The 19,153-nt window shown below is 38.1% G+C and overlaps 1 protein-coding gene across 2 annotated transcripts; it reads left to right on the forward strand.

The window, feature by feature from the left end:
• Nucleotides 1–2,794: 2,794 nt before the first annotated feature.
• Nucleotides 2,795–18,145, forward strand: LOC135468030 (uncharacterized). 2 transcript variants are annotated; one of them, XM_064746037.1, is made up of 14 exons: nucleotides 2,795–2,883; nucleotides 3,842–3,995; nucleotides 4,937–5,111; nucleotides 5,675–5,798; nucleotides 7,177–7,374; nucleotides 7,924–8,108; nucleotides 8,716–8,889; nucleotides 10,051–10,200; nucleotides 10,856–10,947; nucleotides 12,390–12,526; nucleotides 12,920–13,108; nucleotides 14,085–14,722; nucleotides 15,846–15,957; nucleotides 16,848–18,145. In XM_064746037.1, the coding sequence occupies exons 2-14, from the start codon at nucleotides 3,857–3,859 to the stop codon at nucleotides 17,025–17,027; spliced, it is 2,493 nt and encodes an 830-aa protein (XP_064602107.1). In that variant the 5' UTR covers nucleotides 2,795–2,883; nucleotides 3,842–3,856; the 3' UTR covers nucleotides 17,028–18,145. The 2 variants fall into 2 exon arrangements, with proteins under 2 accessions (XP_064602107.1, XP_064602108.1); XM_064746038.1 differs by lacking the exons at nucleotides 2,795–2,883; nucleotides 3,842–3,995 and having other exon boundaries at nucleotides 5,020–5,111; nucleotides 5,679–5,798.
• The last annotated feature ends 1,008 nt before the right edge of the window (nucleotides 18,146–19,153 follow it).

Below are 19,153 nucleotides of genomic sequence, written 5' to 3' on the forward strand. Positions count from 1 at the left end.
GTATTGTATGCAATAAAGATGAAACAGATTGTTTTTTGTTCTACAGTCTGTGTAAGTACAATGTTAAAAATGCAAATATCCTAAATGACCATAAATTTGTACATGACTCACTTGGCCATCTTTCCTGAATCTGAAAGTTCTATTGATTTTAGAAAGGTGTTTTGAGGTTTGCTTGGAATCTGGGATGACATTCTCCTGGAAAATTGTAAATTTCAGCACAAAAAATATTTTGTGACATTTATTTGCCTGTGAAAATGCACTTTTGTGAGCGAAAGTTATTTAGGGTATTTTGTTGTACACTACAAATAGATCGCATGTTAATATTGTTAGGCTTTTGATGTTCTTTTGTATGATTATTGTTAGACAATTTATGAGGTGTCTGTCCACATATGCATATGTGTACATAGTTTCATATTTTATTAAGTACTAAATCTGTTAGTTATTGCTATATATGTATTTCATGTCAGACTGTTGTTAATTTTAATCATGCTTATTTCTGCCCACTATATGTCATCAGCCAATCAAACCTTGTACAATTCTTGGCCTCAGAGATTGTTTCCCATCTTATCTTAAGAACTGATGTGAAATTCAGAAAAAAACTGAAACTCATTTTTAGCTCACAGTTACAAAGTAAGTATTGTGAGGTATTGTGAGCGTGGGGGGAAAGTGCCATAGATTCTATTACCATTACGCAAAATTATTGTTGCAATATTATACTTTGTAAGTCATTTAATTTTTTTTTTTTTACTTTATGGTAATAGTAGATTTTGCATTTTTTTCTTCAAATGTAATATTGCTATAGGTGCTAATATATAATCTCTAATATACATTTACTTATCTACATTATAAAAGGGTGTTTTTAAGATTAATCATTTACACATTTGACGAAGGGCAATACTCTGAACCCAGAAATATATGTTATGTTTTACATGCAAGAAGTGTTTTCTTTCAATTCTTTTGTTACCTCATATTATAACATATGTGTGCTGACCTACCAATAACTGCCAATTTGAAAATGGCACAAGAAGGAGAGCGGAAAAACCAAAAGAGCTGTTGACTTCTTTACCTGACCAATCACCAGGATGTACAAGGCGTGGGTTCAATCCCAACCTTAGACAGAGGATTTGTGGATGCCCTCGCAATGTTCATGGAGTCTTGGTGACGATAAGCGGTCTCTATAACGTCTCTGAAAAGTCTCGGAACAATATGAAAGTCTGGCCAGTGTTCCAACCCTTGTCGGCAGGGTGAGATAAATTTGAAATGAATTCCAGGCGTACTGAACTTTAGTTTTAAAATGTGTTGTATTCTGGCAACATTCGAGGTTGGAAGTGTCTCAAATGCGTTTACCTAACCGTAGCCATGATGTGACGTTTGACACCAGGCGCACTTTCTTGCGGGTCGTTTGCCGCTTCCGATGTCCACGTGGTGTTGTTTACCGTTGCGCGCGCCACTACATGCCTCAGCGCCCTCTACATAGTGTACATTGCCAACACATGTATAACCGACGTCATACCTCAAATGCCTTGAAAACCGGAACACAGGTAAGTATTTCTCCCCTGGTGTGATTCATATTTTGCCTCGTAACAGTCGTTGTATGCGATTACTAAAACTTCTGTCGTGTCACTTAGCGTGCGTGAATTTCATTCTGCCTGAAAATGACTGAATATTTTTCTGCCAGACGAAACTCTCGTCCCTGTGCTCTCATAACACTTATTAAAATAGTCACACAGACAAGCAAATGCCTACCATACTTTATAAATACTGGATGGATCGCCATTCCTCTTGACTCCCAGTTAAAGCAGAATTAGCCAAATGGAGTACAGATTTAAATAAGTCTTTGTGTCTAAAAGAAAAAAAGATTTCCAGTAAGCCTTTTACAATGACATACCGGTTATTATCAAGTTAGAATACTAGTATATTAAAGGCGAAGAAAACACTGACTAATCTTGTTTCCCATCAGGATATTTTTGAAAATTGTCAGTTGTGGGTAGCAGAACATTTTTCATACTTGCTATTACCATTATTTTATAATCTATTCACCTTCTGTTTGACAATTTATGGCAAGAAAAATGAAGTAACAGTCGGTAATGAAATTAAATGTGTTGCTGGGTTTGGCGGGGGGGGGGAGGGGAAATTACATGCCTAATGTTTACATCTGCTGAAAGATCTGCAGATGATAGGAAATAAAACAGCTCTGTAGCCCTGACACTTTATGTATTTTAACATTGATGGCTTTAGACCTGGACACCGATACATCATACTATGTACAATGCAAAGGGGAAGACAGCTTTAAAAAATTACCGTTACACTATAGGCTGAAAAAAAACACATTTTTGTCTATCTGGTAGTGCCTGCTGCATAATTTTGCGATTTTTCCTTGCCATACACATAAAACCTGAAAACAGCAAAGCTGGCTTAAATCGCCGAGGCCATCGTGTCCTTCATCTTTAACACCCTGTCATTTATGCTCGGGGGTGTATTGCCTCTCAGCCAGTTAAAACTGCCGCCTTATTCATATAAACTTGGAACCTGTGTCCAACATTCCGGTTTCCCGATCATCAAGTGGAAAACGAACTGTACTGTTCGCTACCTTCTGGGAGACTTATACCAGAAATGTACGAACTGCACTTCGGCGGTTTCCGATTGCAATTCTCCTCCTAACACAGGAGACTTCAGGACTAGTTCTTAGGCAAAATGGAGTCGCCTACAGCGGATGTTGGCGCTGACTTTATTTGTAATTTATCAACTTGAGGTACATATTAGAATTTTTTTATGGCATGCACCTGTGAGGAAATGTATACGTTTTTCAGTGGTATTTGTTTGATATTTAAATTTTCTTTTCCTTTAAACCAGGTGAGGGTCTTAGTCGGCTCCATACACCAGGTGAATTTTCTGTGGTTATACCTTGTTTAAATATTCCGCTAGTAAGCTTAAGGTATATTTTATCTGTACATAGGTTCACATTGATTATATGCTAGAAAACTGAGATTAAATTATGTTTTATGTAGAAGTTTTTCAGTAAATGGCTTCAAATTTCCTTAAGGTCTATAAATTGCGCAGTTTGCCTGATTCTGAGAGTTCTGTTGATCTTAGAAATACATGTGTGTTTAGAGGTTTGTTTGGACAGTAGGATGACTTTGTACTTAAATAAACATAAGTCTCTCCACCAAAAGTAGTATTTTATGATATCCATTTGTATCTAAACATGCCCCTTTTGGGGTTTGGGGGATGGGGGGTGGGTCAAAATTTTAGGTAAATTTATATATTGTACATTACCCCTTTACCTTTTACTTTTGTAAATTTTGTACCTTTTCGTGTCAAGATAATTAAAAAAATAATATGAAACCTAATTATGTATTATTAACTACATGATGACATGCTTTATTTACACCAGAGACCAATGCATATAAGCCTATAGTAATCTATCTGTGGTTCTTTTAAAACTCTCAGCACAATTTGGCATGATATGTATTAGTCCATAATAATATTGCATAAAAAATTTGAATCTCAATACTCTTATATATACATCTACGATTTGTGTCTGATCATACAGCTGTAAGCTGTGAGATTAGAAAAGTAGCTCCCCAATTACTGCCTTTTTCTAGTATGTTTTGTGGCTTTGTGGGTGCACTTCATTGGCGTTGGAACTGGGGTGGGTGGCGGTGGGTTGTTTAGTGCTTGTTATTCTGAAGCCTTCACCCCCCCCCCCCCCCCCCCCCCCACACACACACTCTTGAAATTAAAGTGGAAAGCTAAGGCATACTAAGAGATAATGTTCTGCTCGTTCATATACTGGGATACACTGCACACATGTATGTCTCATGTCTTGTATTTGTGATAGGTCTGTGCTGAGAGAATGGCTAACTTAGTGGTAAAAAGTCAGATTCGTGTGACCACGCAGAATGGACCTTGCCACGTGGAGTTACTGTTAGGGGACATTACAAAGCTCCCCCTACAGGAGAAAGTCGACATCATTGTGGTGTCGGCTTTTCCAGGTATAGTTGATCATTACCCTTTTATTCAGTCTTGCAACAAAGTAAAAACTGTTGTTCTGGATAATTTATTGTACAACAATTGTCAGCTAAAAAAACAGAAAGGAACATACCAAGGTACAAATTTTTATGAATATGTCTTAGTCCAAAATCACTTTGTGATCCCGGGGCCTTTTCACTTGGGCTCAGCTAAGTTTCTTTTATCTATATTTCTGTGATATCAGAGATTTTGTCATAAGCATAAAACTATGGTCCAACAAATACTATATTTAACCCAAGCACAATTTCTGATACTGCCATACCAACACATTAAATGTATTTGAATTCAGTTACATGTAGTTAGGCTTGCAGAGTATGTTTTCAGAGTAGGCCTACATGTTTTTAAATCTTTTTCAGTATAAATAAAAGCGTGAAAATGCACTTTTGGAAACACATAAGGAGCTTAAAATTACATATGAAATAAAAGTTTTTGTGATGAGAAATTAATTAAGGGGCCTACATCATGGATAAATCAATCAAGCAAAACATGCCACAGGAAAAATGCCAACTATAGATAATAAACAATATTTAAAATGCTAATGTTCTCTTAGGGGATTATCATGTCGAAGACACAACACCCTATCTAGATGTACACACAAAGAACTGACCAGTACTTGTACGTGTATGCCTGCTTAGATTAGCCCTCATGCTGAAGGAGGCAAAGCTGTTCCAAACTTACCATAGATAGAAATCTGTCGATGTGGTTATCTCCCTTTGTTTGGCTGCAGAAGTAGTGATTATGCTGCAGCAACTCACCTGTACAGGGGCATTCTGTGCTGAATTAATGAGACATTTCCAAGATAAATTTACATGGTTACTTAGTGAGAGGATACAGTAATACATGATGTCACTAACCTTCAGATTGTACAACTAGTAATATTGTGTTGTATTTGTCACAACGTCAGGAGATTATGCCGCTTCTAAAGGCACACTGATCGGAGCTCTGCATCATAACCTGGGTCTTAGTGTTTGGAAACTGTCGATGGAGAAAGAAATGGATCTACGGAAACACTTTCACTGCTGGTTGTCTAAGACTTTACCAGAGGACGTACCATACAGACGATTGGTCTGCTTCGAAAGGTTAGCCATTGCTGTGTGCACTTGTACACCTTGTTATTTCACAGATCGTAGGTGTTGAGATGGCCACATGCCAAGACTGTCACCACACCAGCTCAATCACTGCAGTTCCAAAACATGGAGGGGCAGAGGTGGCCAAAATGGTTAGCATACCAACGCGATGCAATATCCCAAGAGCCGCTCACCAAAGCAGTGGATGTGAGTTCAAGTCTAGCTCGTGCTGGCTTCCTCTGTGGCTGTATGTAGGCCAACAACCTGCGGATGTGTGTGGGTTTCCGCATTGGCTCTGCCCAGTTTCCTCCCACCATAATACTGTGCACCGTCATATAAGTGAAATGTTCTTGAGTACAAGAGATCTGTTCACCTGATTAATAATTAGATAGATAATTGATATAGTTCTGATGGTACTTATTGCTGCATTGTACATTTACAATGTTTTCATATTTTGTTGAGCAACACAATATAAAGGTGAGATGAAATTCTACAGTATATTGAACACATGTATGCTGTATCAGATTGCTCTGTATTTCCAGTTATAACTGTAAAATGTACGAATTCTGTTTCAGACAGATCACCAAAATGAATACTCACCCAGCTCACCTGGTTGCGGACATGTTCAGAGGTCTGACGCCTGTCTTTAACAACCAAGATTCTACCATGATCACACCACTGCTAGCTACAGGAATGCAGGTATGTCTTGGATCATTTTTAAGCAGATCTGATTTGTCTAAGCAGATATTGCTTGGTCCGTACAGGTATGTACAGGTATGATTTGGTATAAGCAGGTATGATTTAGTCCGTGCAGATATGATTTGGTCTAAGCAGGTATGGTTTGTTTTGTACAGGTATGATTTGGTCTAAGCAGATATGTTTTGGCCTGTACCTGTTATCATTTGGCCTGAACAGATAGGGTTTGGTCCATACAAGTATGATTTGATCTATGAAACATAATGGTTTCGTTTGTACAGGTATGATTTGGTCTTAGCAGATGGGATTTGGTCCTATTCGGGTATGATTTGGTCTAAGCAGATATTGTTTTGTCTGTACAGGTACGATTTGGTCTAAGCAGGTATGGTTTGATTCGTACAGGTATGATTTGGTTTAAGCAGACATTGTTTTGTCCATACAAGTATGCTTTAATCTATAAAACATAATGGTTTAGTCTGTACAGGTATGATTTGATCTAGGCAGATGTGGTTCGGTCCATACAGGTATAATTTGGTCTAAGCAGATGTTGTTCGATCCGTAAAGGTATGATTTGGCCTGAGCAGATATGGTTTAGTCCGTAGAGATATGATTTGGTCTAAGCAGATTTGATTTGGTCCGTAAATTTATGATGTAGACTAAGCAGATATTGTTTAGTCTGTACAGGTATGATTTAGACTAAACAGGTGTGGTTTGGTCTGTACAGTTATGAGTTGGTCTAAGCAGATGTGGTTTGGTCTGTACAGGTATGGTGTGATTCATATAGGTATAATTTTGTCCATACATAGAAATAATTTGCAGAGTTTTATGAAGCTTGCATCTTTAATATAATGAACAAAACATTTTCAGCATGATTTTCCTATGTATGCATAAATTCCACTGAAAAAAGTTCTTTTCTGGTTGAAAAGGTTTAAGATTTACAGTACATGCACATGGTTGTTATTTGGTGTCATCATGACATCATGTACTGTGTTAAGGGCCATCCCTGATTTTTTTTAGTTAATGCATTTCTCTTTCTGCAACTGATTGGAACTTGAGGCAGCTTGCACACGAATCTTAATTCCTCCTGCAGGATTTAGTCAGGAGGTTTCCTCCTGCAGGATTTAGTCAGGAGGTTTCCTCCTGCATGGATTACTCTGTCATAAATCTGATGGTTGCCAAATAAGTTAAATATTCTTAAGAACAGCATAAAACTTAATAAATATACAAATAAAGTAAATAAATAAATAAATAGGTGGCCTCTCATAGACATAAAGAAGGCATCAGATAAGTGTAAGCCCACAGCAGATGAAGTGTGAAAAACTGTCATTGTTCATGCTGAACTGAAATGGCATTAGTCATACTATGGTCACTATCTTTGCAGGCTTTTTCTTTTTTGACCATGATGAGGTCAATGGTGGATGCTGCCTGCAGCTGGATGAAAGCTGGCTTACCCTTACGCTGCCTCAAAATTGTCCTCTTCTCTGAAAACACAGACAGAATCCCAGAAGGAATCAAAGACCTGGTCTCATTGTTTGAAAAGTTAAAGAGCAAGTGGGAGAAAAAAGGGGTCTCTTTAAAGGTTATGTTTATATATTAGCCATGAACAAATCAATTTTGAAGGGGGCCTAGCTATTAGGCCCAGTTTTTCAAAAGTTTACATACATCAAGATTTAAACCTGGTATTACATGTCCTACTGTTTTTGAATAAAGGAGTGACTGACCTTGAGATGTAAGTGTAAAACATATACCTTTGAACCATAGTTAGTACCATGTTCAGGAAAGGTTCTCCAGCTTTTGTGATCTGATCAGGAGTGAATAAATTTAGCGCTTACCCCAATGTCAAATTTTTAAATGACAGTGATACATTTACATGTACATGCACTTGATATGATTAAATAAGTTAGCCATGACACTACAAGTCTGTCATACAAAATTGTTTGAAAGAAGGTTTGCCAGATATGTGATGAAGGTTGTTGGTTTGCACCAAGCACTGTGTTTTCCTCCAGCCATTAATCAGCCGCCATATTCAGGTAAGTGAAAAAGTCTTGAGTAAGTCATTAAACCAAACTCAAGTAACTGAATATGGTATGTAGGGGCTAAAATTTATTTAATCTGTTTCATTTTGTAGGCATCCTCTGTGCAATATGATATCTATTTGTCCTACAGTACAATGGATGAAGAGAGAGTGAACATAATCAAGATGATCTTGGCGAAGCGTTACAAAAGTATCAAAGTGTTTTCTGATAAACAAGAGATGTGGGCTGAACAAGCTTGGCAGGAAGCCATGTATGAGAAAATGACAGCTTGCAAAAGGTAAATAACCTGCTCTTGTTTGTTGCATTAATATTATCTATGTATGACTGAAATACTAGTATTATTACTGGGCACCTGCAAGGTTAAGTGATTAGCATGCTAACGTAGCACTGTGAGTTCAGGTTTTGTTGTCTTCCTTTCCGGTCACACATGGGAAGGTCTTTGGCAACTTTGGGTGGTCCCATTGAAACCTCCTGACTTAAACATACATTTGCAAAGGGCCATCGATTTGGTGATCTAATGATTAGAGTGTCTACCTCTTAGGAGACTTGGGATCAAACCCGGGTCAGGTGATACCACAGGCTTTGAAAATGGCACTTGTTGCTCCCTCATTTGGTGCTCAGCACTGAGAGGTGCTGAGAGGAAACAGGACTGGTTGGGCATATCATGACTAGGTGGGATGTCATGTCTGGTGTCCTCGGCATGATACTTCAGTGGTGGCAGCACTTTAGCAGCATGGTCTTGCCTTGCCAAAAGAAGACACAGTATATGTACACATGATGTTAAACCCCAAGCTTTCGTTCATTCATTGGTAAAGAGCCAAGGCAGCCCTCATTCGATGACTATTGTGTGCAGTGTCATGAAATAATTTTTGCTGTGGTTGTAGAATTGTGGCCCTTTTGACGCCGGCTTATTTGGAGTCTCCTAACTGTTTGGAGCAGTTTAACATTGCGTTGTGTTGTACTCGCCTCCAGTCTCTCATACTACTCACCCCGCTTTATTTGGAGAATGTGTCGTCCATGCCTGTGTACATGCAGCTCGTCCAGTACATTGACTGCAGGTATGATGTGGTTGAAAAGGATTATCATGTGGTGTGGTTCAGTAAGAAAAGATCTAGCATGATTTGTTGGAAGTCAACCTTAGTTGGACCATGACAAATCAGATGTTGTGTATATGAAGTCACCCTGAGCAATTCTGTTAATAATCTGCAGATTAGTATTGGAAGTTTAATGTTCAGTAAATGAATGTCTGCCCATCACATCCCTGTCACCATCAGGCATGCATATGTGCTCATCCAACATATCCCTGTGTCATTCAACATGTCCAGCTTGCCCATCCAAAATATCCTTGCGCCCATCTGGTAGACTCATTGCGCCCATCCAACATACCCATGTATCCATCCAACATACCCATGTGCCCATCCAACATACCTATGTGCCCATCCAACATACCCATGTATGCATCCAACATACCCATGTATCCATCCAAAGTACCCCTGTATCCACCCAACATACCCATGTGCCCATCCAACATACCCATGTATCCATCCAACGTACCCATGTATCCACCCAGCATACCCATGTGCCCATCCAACATACCCATGTATCCACCCAACATACCCATGTATCCATCCAACATTCCCATGTGCCCATCCAACGTACCCATGTATCCATCCAACATACCCATGTATCCATCCAACATACCCATGTGCCCATCCAACATCCCCAAGTATCCATCCAACATTCCCATGTGCCCATCCAACATACCCATGTGTCCATCCAACGTACCCATGTATCCATTCATCATACCCAGTGTGTCATCCAACATACCCATGTATCCATCCAACATACCCACATGCTATCCAACATACCCATGTATCCAACCAACATACCCATGTATCCATCCAACATACCCATGTATCCACCCAACATACCCATGTATCCATCCAACATACCCATGTATCCACCCAACATACCCATGTATCCATCCAACGTACCCATGTATCCACCCAACATACCCATGTGCCCATCCAACATACCCATGTATCCATCCAACGCACCCATGTATCCACCCAACATACCCATGTGCCCATCCAACATACCCATGTATTCACCCAACATACCCATGTATCCTTCCAACATACCCATGTGCTCATCCAACAAACCCATGTATCCGTCCAACATAACCATGTGCCCATCCAACTTACGGTCCTCTTTCCTAGGGCAAACCCTCCGGAGTGGCCTATAGAGAAGCTGTTGAGCCAGGCGTGCGAGTCTATCACCCAGTCCATCACTCAGACGAGCTCAGAGACACAGCCACACCTGCCTAGCACTCTGGTCACCTATGATGTCTTCATTTCCTACTCTCACCAGTAGGTATTCATCCAAGTTGCTTTACACTGCTCATACGATTAGGTGAAACATGCGTTATTAGCACTATTATTTTGATATGAACACTTTTAAGTGTTCTGCTTGTATAGTTGCATACCTGTTTGTGCTGTACCTACTATGTCTGTTACCTTCCTCATGGCTGTACAGATAGTTGTAGTAGGCTGCTGATAGTTTTAATCGAGTGAAGCATTGTTTTTGGGTGCAATTGGTCAGTTCCCTACACGCTCTACATAATTGAGGACACAAGCTTGAATCCAGCGTGAATGGCTTTAAGTCGGCTGGTCTGCAAGTCAAAATTTTTAAAATTATTTTTGAACCCTGGAAAGTAACATTTTCACTACTTTATCAATGTTATCTTAAGAAAAATCTGTCACAAGGACCTAAGAATTGTTGTAAGGTTTTAAATTTCGGCATAAACGTGGAAAGGCTGCATGGAATTGGCCCTTAGCAGAGGGCAGTGGTTTATTCCAGTGTTCTTCTCCCTTAAATTTGGCCCACTTTGTATCTGTGACAATATCAGTATGAGACCAATGAAATAAATTAACATTTAATTAGTAACCACATGTATAAATAATTAATGTAAATGCCATTATATTATTATATAACCCTACTTTTACAAGTTCTTACTTTCTTTAGGACTCCAGATGAAGCTGAACAGTTTCGTGACTACCTACAGACACATTCTCCATCCACAAAGGTGTTCTTTGATAGAAGTGGATTAGTGGCGGGTCTGTTATCTTACTGCACTGATATACTAGGTCCTGGGTTCAAATATGGCTTGCAGTTTGGTCAGCTCAAACGTTATTGGTTGTTCTAGTTGTAGGATTTGGTGATCAACAACAGAAAATCTACTCCGCTATAATCCAGCCACTATTAACTTGGGGAAGTCATGGCAGTACATACTTGTAGGCATGTGGAACTTCTTTATGTGTACAACACAGACCACAGGAAACAATCGCTATACTTTTACAACTAATTTCAAGATTATTCCATGCCCATGTGTGGCTTATCACTGCAGCAACACAATGCAGGATATTGTAAAATTACACATGTGCCCTGAAAAAGCTGGAGATTGAGAAAATATGGACCAGATCTCATCGAAAACACCCTTTGATAATGTAGGACTTGATCTCTGTCGTGTGAGACTTGCTAATTCAATCAGGCCCAGCTGCTACAAGCAAATACCGAAGGATGAGTCTTGCCGAAGATAAAGCCAAATGAAAAAGAAAAGAAAGTATGGAATTTCACTCTCAGTATAAAGCCGAAGTTGTTGCGTGCTTCTTTGAAATAGCTGACTGTGACACGAATTGTAGGTAGTCACTCAGTTCACACCTTTACCTATAGATGGCCAAGCATGTGTGTCCCCACATCGTATCTTAAAGCTAGGCATGCTGTAACGGGAACTCAGGCAAAATTCAGATCAATGTTTCAGTGAGTTACTAGTTGCTGTTTTCATTCAAGCCTTATTTGTTTGTACCGGTGATACTTTGGTAGTGTTGACTGTTCTTGTCATTGCAACTCACAATGTTCTGACCTGATGGCATGATTCCTCATGTTGCCTGTAAAAATTTATAGTCTGTGGACTGTGATACCATGCCAGATTACCCAGTGGTTCTACCATCATTCAATGGATGTCCATTTCGTGTCAGACGAAGCACATCGTATCTCCCAATAACTATGCTGTGCAAGCTTTTCAGGGATCTAATGCAAATCTGTTTTACTTATTTGATTTTCAGGGCTATAATTAAGAGATGTTTAAGTGGGGATAATTAAAGATTAAATCATACCATGGCTTCTGGAAAAACACAGTGAAGGGCTTTTCTGTGTATCATCCAGGCAGGTCTCATGACATGATGTCACCTGGCCAGAGCTCCACAGCGGACAAGATAGACAGGCGGCTTAATTGTAATGGGATTTTTTTCAGTGGAACTAGTTAACATAATATTTTTCAAAATGCAGTTAACAGAGTAACATAACATGAATGTTAGGTCAAGGGAGCATTCAGTGTGAAAATAAAGCCATTGGGGATCTCTTTTAACAAATTGCATCAATCAACTTTGTTCTGATTTTAAAGTTTAAAGGAAAAGATTAAAGTATTTATCTTTAATGACAGTTGCTTTGAGTAGTATTTTCAAATACACACTTTAAAAGTGTGCATGAATACTTGTAGGTATGAGCTGGCAGAAGACCTTATACGGTGTACTGGACAATGTCAGGTGTGTCCTGGCTTTTGTGACCACCCCTTATCTCCAGTCAGCTGTGTGTCAAGAGGAATACAACATTTCATTGGCAAGGGCGATGTCGCAGGTGGGCTTACTGTATTTTTCACAGCATCCCTCCTGCTGTGGACTCTTTGTTTCTTTAAATATCCTGGGAGTACATTCACAAAACTTTGTAAATAAATCAAGTCACTGTTGAATGGTATATCCTAGAAAAAGATGATAAGAAATATGACTTACAAAGCTGTGTGAAAGTGGCCTCTGTCCTTCGCATACTGTGTGTACAAGGTAAATTGGCTATAGATGAAAAACGTTTTTATTAATTTTTGTTAAATAAAGAAACAGTTCACAGTCACAACAGTTTTCAATCCATTCCGAAAAAATCTGCAGATAATTCATTCAACTTCTCATAAACAAATATTGTGCTTTTATAGGACAGCTTTCACTGTTTTTCACTGTTTGCTTCCTTACATCTCCTTAGGATGACAACATGTTGTTCTTACCAGTGTGTGTGGATGATGACCTAGAGCAGATTTCTCTGCCATTTTGTGGTGTTAAGATGCTGGATGGGCGTGGGAAGAAATACACAGCCTTGATTCCGGATTTGAGCCGAGATCTTGTTACCTGGTTAGAAAGGGGTGACCAAAGTCCTTTGTTTCCATCTCCAGAGGTAACCCCCAAAAAGTTTGAGTTTTTTTCTTTATTTTTAAAGTCATTTTCAATCAAAGCTATTTTTGACTAACACATGCCTAGCGTCAATCTGCAGGTAAAAGAAGTGTCAAGTTTTCAACTCATTTTTAGCGACAAAAGCTTTCAAACCCTTAAACATGTTGAGGTAAATTCAAAAAAACCTTTTTCAAGTTGTAGCATGCTGTGGAACTTCAGAATTCTACGTAGGAAAATGCTCAAAATTTGTACGTTTTGTTTAAATCACTATTCCCTTTTGACTGTGGTCAAATCTAATTTTTCACATCATAATTCAAGAGGATGGCCGTATGGAAAGATAATTACCTGGTAAAGATTTAGGGCTGCCTATCCAAGCTATTTTAGGATGAACATAAATCCAATCAGAATATGTTACAGGATGAGGAATTTGAACAACTGTCTTGGTCCAATGAAAGCCCGATAGGAATAATATTAGCATGACTATTCAGTGAAAAGAGTGACAGAAAAAAACAATGATTTCTAGTACTTGGAAATACATGCACAAATATAAAGATCAATACATGTAACAACGGAAACATTATCTCAAATCATTGTGGAGGAATTTTTTGGGACGTTAAAGCAGATTTTTTCATGTTTACCCTAATTCTTCTAACTTTTGAGACCCCTGGTCTGCTGTTTTTAACCAATATTCATGTATCTGTAGCAGAAATAATTAGTTTTCTTTCTTTGACATGGCTAGTCCATCTAATGAACAACATACCCATATCTTCACTTTTTCAAAAAACTGGGAGAGAAATGAAATTCATTGATTTCAGCACTACTAATATCCGTCCAAAAAATTATAAGAATTAGATATTATCCGTGATAACTTCTGTCTTGTAAGCTCATTGTTGTTTAAAAGCAGCATTCGGCATTTCTATTTGAACCTAGCTGTTTCTCACACACATTGTTTTTGTTTTCTCTTATTTCATGGGAAATAGAAAATATTGGATGTATCTGTCGTCACAGAGGAATTCCGAAAGATGGAACTAAAACGCCATTTTGACATGACAAAGAAAACTTTACAGAAGAAATCGTTTAATCTTGATGGAATTGCCCAAGGTACAGAGCAGGATGGGATAGGCTGTGATGTCCACTTCTGTTACTCTCAAGATGACACCCGATTGGCCGCAGTGCTAAGTCAGATGATATCTGACATCATCCCAGACGTAACTGTTAGTTTTGGTGCTGGGACACCTCAGGAACGTTTTCAGAAGCTGGACACAGCTGGACGCATCGTTGTTTTCATCAGTCCGGCACTGCTCTTATCCCCTCAGCTAGTGGACGAGCTTCACATGGCTTTGTGCCGTCACAGGGTGGCCACCAAAGGGCCTCTCATCTACACCGTGCAAACTGGCCCCCTCGACCCCAAACCTGTGTTTTTACATCTCTTACATTATAACCTCAGCTTACATGACAAGATGTGGCAAGAATTAGCTGCAAAAACTCAGGTGCTTGACAGTCACCGCACTGTGGTGATCAGAGGTGGGCTCCGGGGCTCCTACAGTTGCTCACATATGGAAACTGTAGGCTTGCGAAAAGCTTGTCTTGACTTAGCAGAAGAAATTCTACATCAAAGGTAAATGACGTTCTGTAAATCTTCACCATTTCAGTAGAATTTATGCATACAATTGTTTTGAAAAGGATGTTAAAAATGATTAATTTGTGTCACTAAAGATGCAAGCACTGTAAAACTATGCAAATTATATCTCTACACCCCATAGTTCTCTCAAAATGTTTCAAAATATTTGTTGCAGAGGCAGTTGAAAAGGTTTAAGAATCAGGGTACATGTAACTCTTTTTATCTCTAGGACAGATTTTGATTAGTAGTGTTAAAAGTTAAAAATTACATTTCTCTCCACATTTTTTTATTTCAGAAAAGTAAAGATATGGATATGTTTTTTTTTTCATAAGATGGGCTAACAATGAGAGAAAAGAGAAAGTGTGTATTTCTATTTCAGTTACATGTGTATGGGCTGTAAAAATCAGACCTGATGTCCCAAAAATTAAAAGAATTGTAAAAAAAATATAAAAGAGATACATGTACCTGCAAAATTGTTCCATTTGAACTATGTCTAAATTTAGCATCGCTGTTGATTAAAATATGCAGTATTTTTGTGTTATGAGTGCAGTAAACAGATTACAAGAAACCTGTGTGATTTAGATATATACTTTGTTAACTCTGAGATTGGTTGGCTGTGTTCCCTACTTGGGTTTCACGTTAAGCTACTACATATCTCTGAAAGCTAGGCAAGGAAGAATGTAACAGTTATCAGATATAGTAGGCCTATATTGGTACAGATACCAGTCATGCATTCTGAGCTATACATTTGTTTGTTATACCAGTGATCTCAAGGTTATTTGTTCATTCGAATAAGAATGTATTAAAAGTATAAATCTAATTCCTCAACCTTTTCACATATGAAAGAGCAACTTTCTGCACAGTTTATGCACGTTTAATTTGATTTTGGAGAGAAAACTGCTTGGTTGGATTAGCCAATTTTTTCCTGGAAGAAAAGTATGATTTTTTCAGTCTGCACAGAATAATGCTTTAGGAATATGCTTGAATGAACATGTCATATGCCAAAAAGTTGAAGAATTACAGTACTTGTCAGGTTTATGTGTGGAGGAACAAGAAGTGCTGATAAATCAACATTTCCATATAAGTTATCAACATTTTAAAAGTTACCTATATATTGCAGATCTGGCAAGAAAACTTCTTCAGTATCCCAGAATGGAAATCTCTTGAATGTTATTCAGGTGGATTTACAACAAAGTCTCCAACCAGATAGAGAGACTTGTCCTTTGACTGAGGTATGGTTACTGGAACATTTGGGAAGACTAAAGCAAAATTATTGCCAAGAATCTAAATTCAGCTACCTAATGATGATACTGTAAGCTTTCAGCTGCAAGTCATCTTCTTGAATAATAGCATCTATTGTTGAAATGACAGCGTAGAAGACCAATCAAATAAATAAATTGTTCAGACGTATAATTACAGCACCAACTCACTTAAAGGATACAGAAAGCCTTTGGTTCTCTTGTTTTAATACAGAGTATAAGATGCGACTTAACATATATAAGTACTAAAAAGTTCACAGCTTTCTTCTTGAGTTGTGGTCAGTCCAGAGCTTAAAATTAAATAGGCTGCTACATTGGCGTCAACGATGATAGCGGTCAAAACAACTTTGTTGAAGGCGGCCATACGCGGGAAGGTCTGTCAGCAACCTGTGGATGGTCATGGGTTCCCCGAGGGCTCTACCCGGTTTCCTCCCTCCATAATGCTGGACGCCGTCGTATAAGTGAAATATTCTTGAGTATGGCGTGAGACACCAATCAAATAAATAAATAAATAAACTATGTTGAAGGAGAGCCGGAACCAGGCTTAGCCTCTCCCACAATCTCAGTATCCCAGTTTGTGTATCTTTCATCATTTTCCTTAAAACCATACTCATCGTTTTATTGTACCTTTTTATTGAGCGTTTGGAAGTACGGTGTCATTTGTGGCTATATGTCAGTGATAGGTGTCACCAGGTGTTCTTGCATGATGTCATACCAGGAAAATTGGAAATGACAGAAAACTTTTGTTTCCATACTATCTTTGGAAACTTACAACCACAAGTGTACAGTTTAGGAATGCCGTTCAGAGTATCATGATTTTTTTCATTTAAAACATCTCTCTCTTTTCTGCTTTTTCCGTAAAGGCCTTGTGGAATTGCACACCAGAGCTGAAACAAACAACAGATGTCGAGGACCGGAAATCCAAAGATGAATCTGACAGAAAAAAATCTGATGTCAACTCAGAACGTCCATGTGTGGAATCATCGACCAAACATGGGCCGGAAAATGAGCAACTCTCAAACTGTAGGCCTATTAAACATTGACAAGGGGCAAATAAGCGATGAACCATCCATGACAAGAGACACAGTTCCAGCTCAGGGAGAGGACATAAACAGTGATATCTGCTGGAAAAAAAAGTTCATATTCCTGTGTGTTGGTTTAGTACGTGGATTAATATGCAGCTGTGGGGTTAGAGTTTTGATGAAAAGAATGGCGTTCCAGTGTAAAATGGCACCGCTCCTATACGGAACTGTAGGGTTTACTTACCTTTTCTTATCTTTTAACGTAGCATTATTGGTATTTAGGTTAAACTACCAACAGATTCTTGTTATTTTTGCAGTACATGTATTTGACAAGCAAACCCATCCAAGAACATAATTTGTAAGAATAATCAAATCTTGTGTACGTAGTTTTCCAAATTGTATATACCACCACGTGTTAAAATTGACAGATTGATCCTACCGTTCCATAAAACGATGATGTGACGTCACAAAGGAACGTCACTCTGTTGCAGTAAGGTCGCATCTCGAAATGTGCATGTTCACCACAGTGCCAACCCGAGTGCCTCATTGTCTGGGTCACTTGTGAAGCTTAAGTGAAAACATAACTAAGTTAACAATTAGTATGACCACTTGCCAAGGCATTACTAGTAGAATGCACGTATCTCTGATTTGCATGTACCTTGAATATCAGTAGTGACACATATTAGCATGGTGCAGGGGAAATAGAACCTACAAGTGTCATTGGGTCAAGTGTCCAATTAGGAGCGTGTCCAATAAAGTTGGGCTGAAAGAGGCCCTCTCAAAAGCCATTCCATCCATTGACAATCCCCACCTGTACCCACCCTATTCTCTGCTGCCATAATTGTACATTCACAGAATCTCATGTGTTTAATGTACAGTAAGTGTTGTTAGAATTCTCAGTGGAATTATTCCTTTGCAAAAGTCTTGCAGATATGTCACCTAGAGCACCTTGTTCTTGTTCCTAAACGGTGATAACTCTTTGATATTACATTTCGTGAGTGCATGTAATAAGGGGCCACCTTTGGCTGCGTAACATACAAATACGGGTAAATTTTGTTGATTATAATTCTTTTGTTCATTATAATACATTAAACATGTGTAGCCAATTAGTGCTAAAAGTGAACAGTTCAGTCATTTTCGTGTACCAAATTTTTTTATCAAAGTGTGAAAATGTTGTAAATTTAATTTAAGATAAAATTTAATTTAATACTTTAAAACAAATAAATCAAGTAATGAATAAAGCATATGTTTTTTTTTTAAGTTATATGATTATTATAGGCCCAATTTGGTGTAACTGGTTCCAGTATGTTTTTTCGAAACTTTTTTCGTTTGAAAAGTTTGAAGTTTGAAATTTCTTAAAGCTGCAGAATTTAGGAGAAAAATTATGAAAGAAACAGTTTTGTGAAAGTGGGCCCGTTGGCCAGCCGACTGCAACAACATATATATATATAAATATGTAGTTGCAAATTGTACAACTGCTGATGTATTTTGAGTACAGTTTTGAACTCATGGCCTTTTCAAGGAATGTAAATTTATGTGTAATATTTTATAAATTCATTGTCGTACACATATTCTGTTAAAGGCTAATGTTGAGAAAAAGATCAAATGGAACAAATCAAATTCATTACAATACAGTAATACCAAACCTATATTTAAAGATCTTTTACATATTTTTGGATTAACTTTATATTTACATGTATATTTGCTGATATCTCTAAGGATAATGACAGCATTTTATCAAATGAAATCTTGTGATAAAACTATTTAATGTAAACAGTGTAGTGATCTACATGTATATTGTACAAAGGGTTTTTTCATACACGATCTCTGATAACACTTTTTTAACATTTTTTGTGGTACAAAATGTAAATAATTTACATTAAACATAAGGTATGTGTTGAGCTTTTACATAGTTACCATTGAAGTGTATTCTTGTATTGAGGATTGACACTGCACTTTTTATCTCTTTTGTGTGCATGAAGCATTTATAGGATAACAATCTTTGTGCTTTGAAATGTTTAATTTCTAGGATTCATGTTCTCTCACCTCTCTCCCTCGAACTAAATACCATCACTTAATTTCTCTGTCCTTGTGCAAATCTCAATTAATTACCACTGATCAGAAATCTGTGAAACATTCACTGATTG

The sequence above is a fragment of the Liolophura sinensis genome, chromosome 6, assembly GCF_032854445.1.
Source record: "Liolophura sinensis isolate JHLJ2023 chromosome 6, CUHK_Ljap_v2, whole genome shotgun sequence".
NCBI classification, from domain to species: domain Eukaryota; kingdom Metazoa; phylum Mollusca; class Polyplacophora; order Chitonida; family Chitonidae; genus Liolophura; species Liolophura sinensis.

Coding starts and splice junctions, on each gene's coding strand:
- LOC135468030 (XM_064746037.1), top strand. CDS start 3,857: ATGGCTAACTTAGTGGTAAAAAGTCAGATTCGTGTGACCACGCAGAAT. Junction 5,799..7,176: donor TGCTAGCTACAGGAATGCAG/GTATGTCTTGGA, acceptor CTATCTTTGCAG/GCTTTTTCTTTTTTGACCAT. Junction 8,890..10,050: donor GTCCAGTACATTGACTGCAG/GTATGATGTGGT, acceptor CCTCTTTCCTAG/GGCAAACCCTCCGGAGTGGC.